At 36.2% G+C, this 12,523-nt stretch overlaps 1 protein-coding gene across 1 annotated transcript in view; it reads right to left on the bottom strand.

Moving 5' to 3' along the window:
- LOC106161264 (uncharacterized) overlaps positions 1–12,523 on the bottom strand; it is a 298,900-nt gene that overhangs the window by 144,291 nt on the left and 142,086 nt on the right. The window contains exons 111-127 of the mRNA XM_087004995.1: positions 12,199–12,374; positions 11,763–11,958; positions 11,339–11,474; positions 10,750–10,830; positions 10,252–10,366; positions 9,649–9,949; positions 9,300–9,415; positions 9,086–9,139; positions 8,736–8,876; positions 8,265–8,413; positions 7,809–7,990; positions 7,072–7,219; positions 6,430–6,851; positions 2,967–3,251; positions 1,317–1,396; positions 728–968; positions 228–393 (exon numbers count right to left, since the gene is read on the bottom strand). Of these exons, the coding sequence (XP_086861121.1) occupies positions 228–393; positions 728–968; positions 1,317–1,396; positions 2,967–3,251; positions 6,430–6,851; positions 7,072–7,219; positions 7,809–7,990; positions 8,265–8,413; positions 8,736–8,876; positions 9,086–9,139; positions 9,300–9,415; positions 9,649–9,949; positions 10,252–10,366; positions 10,750–10,830; positions 11,339–11,474; positions 11,763–11,958; positions 12,199–12,374 (2,989 nt within the window). The remainder of the gene's footprint in view (positions 1–227; positions 394–727; positions 969–1,316; positions 1,397–2,966; positions 3,252–6,429; positions 6,852–7,071; positions 7,220–7,808; positions 7,991–8,264; positions 8,414–8,735; positions 8,877–9,085; positions 9,140–9,299; positions 9,416–9,648; positions 9,950–10,251; positions 10,367–10,749; positions 10,831–11,338; positions 11,475–11,762; positions 11,959–12,198; positions 12,375–12,523) is intronic.

The following is a 12,523-nucleotide window of genomic DNA, read 5'->3' as shown; positions in this document are numbered from 1 at the left end:
CTAATATACTACAGTGTATCTGACAGGAAACCAACTTGCTTTTCAAAATATTTAATCATCTTTTTCAGATACATGTATAACCAATGATTACAACAGCCATGGAGAATAAAATCAGTCAATTTGGTTTGAATTAAATGAGTCATCCTCAAAACAAGTGGCAAATTTTAGACCAAATTTACAAATAGAAAATAAAAATCATCTATTTGATTTCCTTCTGTCCCTCTCACCTGTTATCTCCAGGTCTAATTTCACGTCCATCTTTATACCAGACCAGTGTAGGGGTGGGCACTCCCTTGGCCTGGCACCTCAGACTGGCCTGCTCTCCCACTGTGGCATCTGTGGTCTGAATGTTCACGATGAACTTGGGAGGAGTGGGTATATCTTTGGGTTTTTCTAGAATAATAAAGTTTTTAACTTAAAGCGTAAATAAAGGGACTGGTGTGGCCAGCACATGAATTTAATGACAGGATCATACTATAAGGTGGTAAGGAGAAGTATAGCTGTGTGACATGAGGAATTAAAATAATTTGAAAAATGCTTTAAATAAAATGTCTTATATCAAATTAGTATCATAACACAAGACAACCATAAAGCAATAAATTTTTAATCCACATTTCACCCCATTTATCTTTTCTTGAATAAACTATTGAAAAGTTACAAAAGTTATAAAGCCCTGGGGGCTTTTGAAGCAGAACCAGTGGCTAACATTGCAGATGAACAAAAGTACCTTCTACATCTAGAGTAGCAGTGCAGGAAGCCGACCCAGCTGTGTTCTCAGCTGTGACCTTGATGGTGCCAGCATCCTCTGGTACCACATCGTAAATCTCCAGGTGATGGTGCTCTTCTTCCTCAAATATCATGAATCGGCCCTCATCTTCCAGTTCCTTATCATTGTAGACCCAGTGCAGGGTTGGGGTGGGTTCACCTGTTACCTTGCAGCTGAAGTCTGCTGTTTGCCCCTCTGTTACCTGGATTTTTTAATGGCCAGTATTCTGGTCAATGCTGACCACATTTGCATTTGTAGTTTGTTACCATCATTAAACAGTTTGCTGACTGGGTTAAGTATTCATTTTTAATATCAGGTGCAAAGTAGGGGTTATACTCATAATATATAACTGCTACCCTTTCATGAAAATAGTTAGATTTTAAAATGATAAGAAAACTAATAGCACATCTTTGAATGAGCATGTGAAAATTAAGATGAGTCAAACCAATGTCCACTGAAATTTCTCAACATGAATTTTTTTCTTGTTTTGCAAAATTGCACATCAGCTAATCCAAAAATGCAATAATTTAGTATCATGTGTTCTTATTACCTTGGTTGATTTGATGGTGAGAACAAACTCTGGAGCTACACCAGTTTCAGGTTTCTCTTCCACTACTTCTTTTTCTTTTTCTGAAATGTCAGCAAACCATACATAAAATACAGTTTCATCATACAAATCAATTTCTATTACATATATTTATGCATCATAACAACTTATCAAAAGGAAACCAATTAAACACACATGACAATCAATTGTGCGAGTACTTTTTTATAGACTTACCATCATAATTGGAATGAATTTTTGCATGATGCCAAAATTCCAATTGCAAGCTCTCTATTGCCAAGCTTGTCTTGAGTGTTACATGACAATAAGATGTTGGGACAATCATAACTCTAAGCACTGTGGTAGGGCACCACAATTATAGGTAATACATGCAACACCTTGCACCTCACTTAAAACTCTCCCCTCATGCACATCCATGTTTTAACACAGCACACTTTAACTTGGCACCAAGCATGTTAAGTCCACATTTTTCCTACACCCCAGGGTGTGATACGATCAACACTTCCTGAATGCAAAGATCCAATGCGTGCAAATATCTTCCCATATTGAAACTTGTCCAAGCGTCAAGGGCCCTTTACTGAAAATATGTCTCAGTTCATAAGCATGCCTGGGTGTGTGGCGTTTATGGAAATGGGAGCTAACTTATGTGTGGTCAAGGTTTAGTAAATTTTTGCATTCCCCCTTTCTGACCTTTCAAGTATTCCCCCAGTATCACTTGAAATAAAAGGACTTATCCACCCATGTGCAATTAGGGTGCCTCACATGTTTACCCTCCAGTCTTTGTATGGCTATTTGCTTTGCAAGCACCAGTGTTATTCAATCATAGATCATGATTTCAAGGCAAACAGCGGCTATACAAACAAATACAACCTCCTAATTGAAGGTGTGCCATTCACTTTCTACTAATCACTTGTCAGATCACTGCTTGCAATATTGTGTGCTAGTTTTCAAGGGAAAGTGAAGTGAGGGTGGTGGTAGAGTAGGTCATCATGAGAAAGGGAAATATATTTAGAGCTGAAAAATTTTGTTAGGTAAAATATTTTACTTGGCAGTGAGTATAATAGTTATATTAATATACCATTGAGAAAACCCTTTTTGTAATCACCAAACTGATCAATTAATTGACCATGTAGTGCCATTTTTAACACGAAGCAATCAAATATTTTAGCTCAATTACAGACAAATATACTGAAAAAGATGGGTTATTTTTTGTTTCTTTCATCTCACATCTAAATATCAAGTTATTTGATTTCAAAATAAATCAGTAAAATAAATTTCTAGTCATGACCTTCTGAGGAATGTCTTAACTTTTTTTTAGGGCTAAAAATAAAGCAAACTGCTAACCTGGTGCTTCAAAGACTAATCACACCTCAAAATGTGTTTCTCTAACTAAACTAAATTGTGTCAATCTGATGTAATTCTAATTTGTATTTTAACCGTCTTTATTTCAGTGTATTAATGTGTGAAACAACATTTCACCTAATTGTGAAACAATTGTGCCTTATCAAAACTACTCAAAACTGTGCTGTATATAATAAATGTTTCCACTTTGTTGGTGCAAGGACTCGGACAGACAGAGCAACTACAAATCACCCCAGCCTATATACAATACATATCATTAAACTCTCAGCTCACCATCAGGTGCTTCCAGAACAACACTGAAACTGTCTCTACCAGTCGAGTTCTCAACCTTAAGCGTGTACTCGGCCCAGTCACTGGGCTGGACATCGCAGATGACCAATGTGGTGACCTCATTGGTGGTCTTAATCTGATATTTAGCGTCGGAGCCCAGGGGATGACCCCCCTTGAACCATGTGACTGCAGGGGCAGGTATCCCTTGTATGGCACAAGGGAGCTGGGCCGTGGATGATGGGGCCACTTGTAAAGGAAAGGATGGCCCTTGGAGTACCTTTGCAGGAACTGAAAGTTTTAGTTTAAACTGACTTTAGAAAATGAAAATGATTTGCTAGGTTGAGAAATAAATCTTTTGCCTGGCGAAGGATGTTGGAATTATACCTGTTTATTTTTTATATCAATTACATTTACATTTTTTTATCTGACAGAAACTAATCAATATTTAACCTTTTTCCTGCATCAAGTCTTAAGAAAATTAAGTTTTATGTATTTTTTTTTATTAATTTCATTAAAAATTATCCAGCATTTTCAAAAGAGGTCAGATTTGATAGCTTTGAACAGTATGCTAAGAGTACTATTTCCCTTATGCAGAGACTATTATCATAGATAAATATTATCAAGAAAATTTTATTTAAAAAGGGTGCTGGAATTAACTTAGTTTATGGATTAGTACATAGTCAAGGATCAGTCAGGAGAAAAACTTTATGTGAGCCATTGTATAAAGTATATGTGCCAACTCACTTATGGCATACTGCAACATGCATGCACACCAAACACACATGGGGCAAACTTTCATAAACAGAGAGCAAGATCTTGCATGCTTTACTGTTACCTACAAATGAATCACCAAGGGAGACTTTTACACCACATTAGACATGGGCTACAAACATACACATACAACACTATTCTACAAAAATATATGCATCATTGTGTGGCACAAAAGATTTGTCAAACTTACCACACTTGTGCATTATATGGTTATACATTGTGCTATAATATAGCATTATACCAACAAATGCTATAACAATATCATAACACACTTGTGCAGTTAAGGTATAACATTTTACCGGTTCTGAATTACATACCACAGTGTACCACAAAGATCTCACATTTATACCCAATTACATAACATACATGTTATGAGTCAACTACACTATATGGCATACCATGAATGAACAGCCGTGTCTACCACATATTTGCATGCCATGCTCATTAAAATAACACATCTGTGAATCAAACTCATTATATCTTGGCATCACATATCAGTCACACTACTCTGATAACTGTTACTCCATGCAAACTGCTATGGTCTTCACTACAGTGGTGCTCTACACACTCTGATGCACTCACAGTGGGTGGATTGTTGTCTGTACTGAATTCACAGAGTTAAAAACAGTTGTGAAGAATACAGATTGTGATTTGTGAAAAAAATAGGTTAAACCAACACAGTAACCGGGTAAACAGAAGATAAAAGATGATTTCGTGTCATGCAGAGCTCATTATTGTGGTAGTAGGATTAGATTTAATATGTGATTGATAAAATGCACAATTCTTTAAAATCTATTTCTGGATTATAATGTCTGTCAGACATCCAGAAATAGATTTAAAAAATTGGATATATATTAATTTTACTGAATGACTAATAAATTTCATAAAATTACATGAGTGATAAATTTGACATGTCATAATTCATTAAAATGCATTGATAAAACATAACTAATAACAATGACCCCATTCAGAAAAACGAGGAACTCAGTGACTCAACCATTTTTCAATGCATTTTAATTATCACATTTATAGTTCAATTATTTTTTTCTAGCTAAGACAGAGAAAGATATAAGTTATACTGCAATATATGCAATGGCTTGGTTAACAGATGTATCCCCAGTTTGCTGAATACCATCAATAATAAAAAACCACATGTATACTGACAAATTACAATTATAAAAGACATCAAACAAGGGACACAAATCTGCTAAACCAAGAGTCTACAATACACCCGCTTATATTATGTGCACACCAATTATTCACATGCATTATTGTGTTGAAAGATTAGGAGACAATCATAACAAACCCATTAGAGGTAATGCAGCAACTAAAACCACTAGCATTGTACATGCACACTGTCAAATAGGATAAGGTAACAAAAAAAAAAAAATTAATGCAGGTGAAAAAGTGTCTTCATTCTCTTTACCTGAAGTCAGCCTCTAATCTATTTCATGTAAATGGCCATATTGGGATTCACAGGTGTCGTAAAATTCTGTTGGACTAAGGAAACTTGAAATATAATCAAGGAACTTTTTCCTTGACCCCAAAAGAATATTGTTTCACCTTTATGGCCATGTACTAAAGAAAAAATCACCACCGTTTCATATTTTGCAAACCGATCCTTTGCTATTTGATGGAAAAGGACAGGTGAGAGGGGAAAGCAGAGACTTAGAGCAATGAAATGAACCAATAAGAACAGGTTAAAGATACAAAGAATTTCAGTACAACAACAAGCCACACACAAATTGGTTCATGCATATTTCTGCTTTTATTTGATATCTGTACTTGATAATTTCAATTGAACAGATACTGCTGACATTGATGTTTAGGTAAAGAAAAGTTTTTTAATGCCTTTTAAACTTTTCTGGCAAAAATAGCTCATTGTCATTTTAAAGTTTAAATTGTAAAAGCAAAAATGCATTTGGCAAAATGTACAAAAATGATTCTACTGCATATGCAGTTGTACAAATGAGATAGCTATATGACAGTAACAATTACACATTGCCCTTCCACTAAATATATATACACAACATTGAGTTAATATATCCAAAAAGCAGATTTTGTCAAATACTAAACATTATACAAATAATGGCCATACATAAAATGGTAATAAAGATAATGAATTTATATATTGGAGTAATGCTGCTGTAAAACCTACCCTCAAGGAAATTCTAAAAACATTTCAACAATTCAATCTACTAGTAGCCAAAATCTATGTATTATAATATCTTTTCACAATTACCAATACAAAACACAAATCAATGCTTTTTACATGCCTTTGCATTGTTGCTGACATAACAAGTGAAACAGCCAACCAAAAAGCGTCTGAACATTACATGCACTGGTAAAACCAAGTATCAAAACAAGACAATTAAGTCAACACATGCGCAATACTGATGATTGAGGCAAGGATGGGTCAGTTTCAAAGGCAAGAGATGTAACAAATGTGCCCCCTTTCCAAGACAAAGCAGTGGGTTCCACAGAAACCAAATCTTATCATAAAACATAACGAGCAGGATTTGAAACATAGGCAACAAAATATTATGCTGAGATCATGAAAAGATAGAAAAAAAGAGAGATCTAATAACAAAAGGCATGTATATTAAAAATAGCAAAGCCACAACATTTGTGATAAGACCCATTCATAAGTACCCATCATGCTCGTTAAATTTGTAATCAAAGTTTCTCCACGAACCTTCCACTGCTAGGTTGGCAGTCATGGATGCCTCTCCAGCCACGTTGTATGCTCTGACAGTGTACGACATGTCAGCATCGTCCAGCGACACATTGTGAATTTCTAAGATGGCCATGTCATCCTCCTGTTTTGTTTTGAATTTGTGATTGTCTGCTAGCTCTACTTGCCCAGCAAACCACCTTATAGTTGGAGCTGGTTTTCCAGTCACACGGCACTCAAAGCGTGCTGTGGTCTTGACAGCAGCTTTCTGGTCTTCGATTGGCTGGACAAACTCTGGTGCCTCTGTCATGATGATGACCATAGAGGCGCAGGTTGCAGTGCCCAGATCATTGATGGCTTTGACTGTGAAGTCACCCTCATCATCAGGAGAGCATTCTGGGATTGTCAGTCTCGCCACACCAGTCTCAGTGTCAAACTCAGACCTGAGAATAATAAACATGGTTACTTTCAAGAAATTTTTTAAAAGCACCTGATTACTTTGCTGTAAGCTACATACAGTTTAATAAGTAACATAATAAAACTGTTACAATCACCAGCCCATTGCCTGGCAATATAATTCATCACATATGCAAGATTTGTTTAAAGGAAGTAACTTAACATAAATATAAAACCTGTCTTTAATCTTTTAAACTGGTGCCTTACTTGTATTTTTTCTCGGAGATCTTCACCCCATCCTTGAGCCATGTAATCTTGGGTTGGGGCTCACCATGCACTGTGCACTCCAGTGTAATGGTGCTGCCTACATCCACCTCCACATCCTCAAGCTTGCTTGGGAAGGAAGGCTTTTCACCTAAAACACAATGTGCGTGTGGTTTTGAAGCACACCTAACACAATCAGCACATTTTCATTTGAAAAATAAGGTCTCATTTTGGGCTGAAAAAAGTCCTACTTCTTTTGGGAAGAGCTTTTTTTTTAGATCAAATCTTGTCACTAAAATAACCCTTTATTAAAAAAAACAAAAAAAAAAAAACAGCTTAATGTAATGCTTTGTAAGTGAAATTTTGAAAAAAATGAAGGCCACAACAATTGCTTTTCACTTGTAAGTGACATTATCACAGGCTTATCTTCAATTACACTGTCACAGATGACTAAATGCTAAACACACTTCAGGACTGCAAATCCTTTACCAGAGGAACCAGCAAGTAATTTTCTTAAGTCCTGAATTAATCAGCCCTACAATCATAGTCTCACCACATCTCATCCTAAGTCCAGCTGAATTACCTAGATGGATTAAAACAGTCAGTTATGGCCCATGTCTTAATACCCCACATCTGGCTACACAAGGACTTACATGTACAAACAGCCCATTTGTCCTGGGTTTAGTTAACCAATACAATCACACTGTTATCACACCCCACCACAAGGGAAACTGACTTACCTAAAGGATTGACAAACAGCTCAGTCTTGGCCTGTGTGGTACCAGCCTCATTGGTGGCTACACAGGTGTATTCAGCATCATCATCCAAGGTAGCTTCCACAATGGTGAGAGAGGCAGTACCATCTTCCTGCACTGACATGGTGAAATGCTCACTGGGCTGGATCTCTGAATCATCTTGAAGCCTAAAATTTAGGAAATATATGCAAATTAGAATATATAAAACCGCCTTTCAATGTTATGTTGTTAAATCTAGGAGCTACAGAATACATACTTGCTCAATGCCAGTGGTTTAAAGACTGTTGAATGAGATATGGAACAGACAGAAATGCACAAAGTACACAAAAATTACAAAAAGACTATTGGCAGTGTTAATATAAAATGTCTCAATGTTTAAAATCATATTTTAGTTTTGTATGTTTTAAAATAAGCTCAAGATATAAAAAAATATTAACTAACCATTTAATCTCTGGTTTGGGTTGACCTTTCACCTTGCAGACAATCTCCACAGTGGTGCCCTCTGTCACTTCCTGTTCCTCGGGTTTCTCTACAATTACAGGGGCTTCTACAGGAACTGTGACTTCAACTGGTACCTCTTCTTCCTCAGGCTATGTACAGAAAATGACATACAAAGTTCTTTCACAGTCATAAGGGATACATTTTAGAAAAATACATTAAGAAACCCAACAGTAAATCATGTTTTAGTCTTTATGAAGATTACTGCACTATAAACTGAGACAATATATAAATATATAAATAACACAGCCACCATCTATCAAAAGATGTTGGTCTAGATATTAGACTGAATAAAGTTGGATAGAGTATAAATTTTACTCATTCTGTCACAATAGCCAAATGAGTTATCTATGCAGTAACTGGAAGCGGTTCTATTAAATAGGAATTGAGAGAGAACTTAAACCATATCCCTACCTTCTGAAGAACAAATTCCTGTTCCACCTCTTCTTGCTGTTCCTCCGGCACTTTGAGTTCAGCCTCAACATCCTCTGGCTTATCTTCTGGCCTCAAGACAAATTCTGCTTCCTCTTCCTTTGGTGCACTAGGAAGCTCAATCTGGAAGAGACAACTTAATTTAGTACCATTGCATGTTTAATATACTTGATTTAAACATTGTTAAAACACTGATAAAAAAGTCCACTAACGAGAAAAAACTGAGTTAATGTTTTAACTGGCACTGAAATTTCATGATTATTTTATCGTATTGCTTTTATTCATTTTACAAAAATAACATGGTCATTTCCACTGCATGCATCTATTCTTACCTCTGCAGTGACCTGCTCCTGTTCTTCCTTCAAATGTTTCACTTCCTCTCTGGCCTGTAATAGAAATAACAAAGTTAACAGTCATTTCAACTAGTGCCTGGCATGAAATTATTCCAAGTCCTATTCTATAAAATGGAAAAGTAATCTCTGTGTAAGTATGCATGCACACATGCCTGTTTGTATACTGTGTATGTAATCTAGGTTAATTTCTTACCAAGTGGCCTCTAAAGGCTGCCTGAATCTTTACAGCTGCTTCTTCAGCTTCAGGACCCTGAGGGATTTCCTCAATCTGTTCTGCTGGAGCTGCAGGCTTTTCATCTACAAACAGGGCTGAAGAAAAGAACAGCAAAATATGTTAGGTGTGATACAGTACAAGGTACAAGTTATGAGATGATAGGTATAACAGAGTAATATTTTGATCAACGTCATCATTAATCATTATCAGTGGGAATATTTTGAAAAAATATTCCTTCTGTACACAAAATGGCAAATCTGCATCTTTCCAATATGCCACAGCTTCAATTGACACGATATCCAACTTCAATACGACTATGTGCACCTACCTTCTACAGTGAGCACAGCAGTAGACCTCGCCTGGCCCAGCTCATTGATGGCCTTGATAGTGTATTCTCCAGAGTCCTCGGGGAAAGCCTCATTGAGGATCAGAGAATATGCACCCTCCTCACCCCATTCCAGCTGGTAGACGTCCCCTTCCTCAATTGCTTCCTCCTCGTGGTACCAAACTATATCAGGAGGTGGGTTGCCTATCACTTGGCAGTCCAGGCGGGCTTGCTGACCCTCATTGACCTTTAAGTCAGAGAGGGGAATGAGGAATTCTGGGGCTTTAATGGTAGGTGTCTCTTCCTGGAAAACAGTACAAAATGTTATTTTTAACCAATAGTATAACATTTTTTGGAGTTCATCACAACATCAAAACAATTTGTAATGACAATTGGTATGTAGCTGGGATAGAAAAATTGTACCATTATTAACAGGGTAATGAGGTACAACTTTTTTTCTCATTCATTCAATATTATCATCTGATATAACGCGTAATGTCCTTCAAATTGAACTTTTAATTTGGTTGTGAGACAGCATTACTGCTAAACAAGACCATACAGTGTGCTAGTGACCACTGAATGTGTTAGTCATGACATTATAATAACCTCCACAGCCTCCTGTTCAGCAGGTTTGAGAACTGCCCTGAAGTCCACCTGGTCAGCCTCTGGTTTCTCCTCAGGCTGGACCTCTTCGGTAGGGACCAGGTCAGTCTCGAATTTCCTATAATATGTAAGGCAGGTTACATTGTCCTGTGATTTACTTAAGTCCATTTTGTAGTGAAGTGAAACACTGCTCATGAATATAACTGGACTAAATAGTTATATTAAGCTTGCCCACTCCATCAAATACTTTTTTCTAACACATCTATTTAATCTAAATTATCTGAAAAACATGAATTAGTATCTCTGCCTTACACGCAAAAAGGAAAAAATTATCAAAATAACTGAACAAAAAGCATGAAATGTAACTAATGTTGATTTTCCCATCATCAAAAAATCCTAATGTCCTATCATCAACAAATCCTAATAAAATCAAACTTGGAGTCAACAAGCATCCACAAATAAAAATTATAACAGATGCAGTTAGTGAGACACACTACTTACTTTGATTTAACTGATGCTTTTTTGAGCAGGGACCTGAAATCAAGTTGCTCCACTTCATATTTGACTCCAACCTTTGTTTTCCTGCAGGTAAACAAGCAAGGTCAAAAAGCAAGCAATGCATGCATACTATACAGCAGGCATAACCAACAGCAGTGACAGGCAACATGACATTTTCCTTTTTTTTTCCACAGTGGAATACCTGTGGCTATGAACTCTTGTGCACCATTTCATTTTTGTTGTAAAAAAAGCTCTCACCTTACACCTTATATCATGCACTATGCATAACAAATAACTTTTAGTTAAAATGCAGTTTCACAAAATATAATTTGTTAGTACAATTCAAATAAAGATCTTGGTATTTCATACTTATATCTTTATCCCTCAAGCAAATAAATACATAAATACATTAATAAATAAGTGGAAGGTTCTAAATAATACATTTATTAGTAATTAAACAACTCCACTGCAAAATATTATCACAGTTCTTATTAACCTGTCATTACCAAGTCATTGCATTTTCCCACATGCAGGATACTGATCTCAATAACAGGTGCCACATAATTTATTTTATCTGTTTGACTGAACTTACACTTCAGTCTTGAGTTGTCCTCTGAAATCTAACTGTTCAGCTTCAGGCGTAGCTATCTCCTCTGGAGCCACCTTCAGCTCGACGCCCTCTTTGTGTTCTAGCTGGTCACGGAAGTCTTTCTTTTCATCTTTTACTTCTGAATAAAAAAGAAACAAAAATGCTATGATACACTTCAATTCCTTATTATTAAATGCCAGTTGCTGTTACTGTAACCATGTACTAAATTATTGAAGAACTAAGGGTGATTATACTGAATATATTTCATGTGTCACTGGAATGTTGACAATAATTAAATGTTGAGGGCTTACAAGAAAGTATCCCAATGAGAAATCATTTGTAAAATGGTAAAATGGCTAAATGATGCAGGTAAACAAGTGTTTAAATTCTTGCTTAAAAATAATGATATAAATTTTCTTCCACTTACTGTTGACAATGAGGGAAACTGCAACCCCAGTTTCACCCTCATCATTGCTTCCAACAATTTTGTATGTGCCAGCATCATTGAGTGTGACATCTCGTATAGTGAGAGCTGCAGTGTACATGTGGACATCACTTCTTACAGTCAGCCTGTAGCGAGTGTCCTCTAGGTCTAATGGCTGGTCATTGATAAACCAGGTGATCTACAATAAACAAAGTAATACTAAATACCTCTGCCTCACAACAGCGTTAGGCACCATTAGAAAGAAGAAATGTATGCTTTTTACTATCGATTATTGTATCCTTTTAACTATTAAGTTTTTGTAAAATATTCTGGTACAGGATACACAAATATCAATAGAAAAGTAATTTGAATCAATAGAAAATGACATGTGAATAGACATTATAGAAGCAGAAGAGCATATATTATAGGGTAAATTTACCTCTGGAGTAGGGACTGCCACCAATCTACACTCAAATGTGACAGTCTCGCCTTCATTAACTGTCTGGAATTTGGGTTTCTGTGTAATGGATGGAGCCACATAGTCAGCTTCAGAACCGGCAGTGGATTCTCTAGAAACACTGCTTCTGGATGGGGATGTTCTGCCAGAAAGTGGAGCTAGAAGGAAAACACAGCATATCTCATACAAATGCTTGTTACAAATAAAAATCTCTAAAATATCAACAATGTTCATCATTATCATTTTGTATATGTTTATATTTTTCTTTGTTTTTCTCTGTGACATTTAATAAAAAGCACAACTTAGA

Source organism: Lingula anatina, chromosome 2 (assembly GCF_051362555.1).
Source record: "Lingula anatina isolate TDL-2025a chromosome 2, LinAna3.0, whole genome shotgun sequence".
Lineage (NCBI taxonomy): Eukaryota > Metazoa > Brachiopoda > Lingulata > Lingulida > Lingulidae > Lingula > Lingula anatina.
This window is presented reverse-complemented; position numbering and strand designations above follow the sequence as displayed.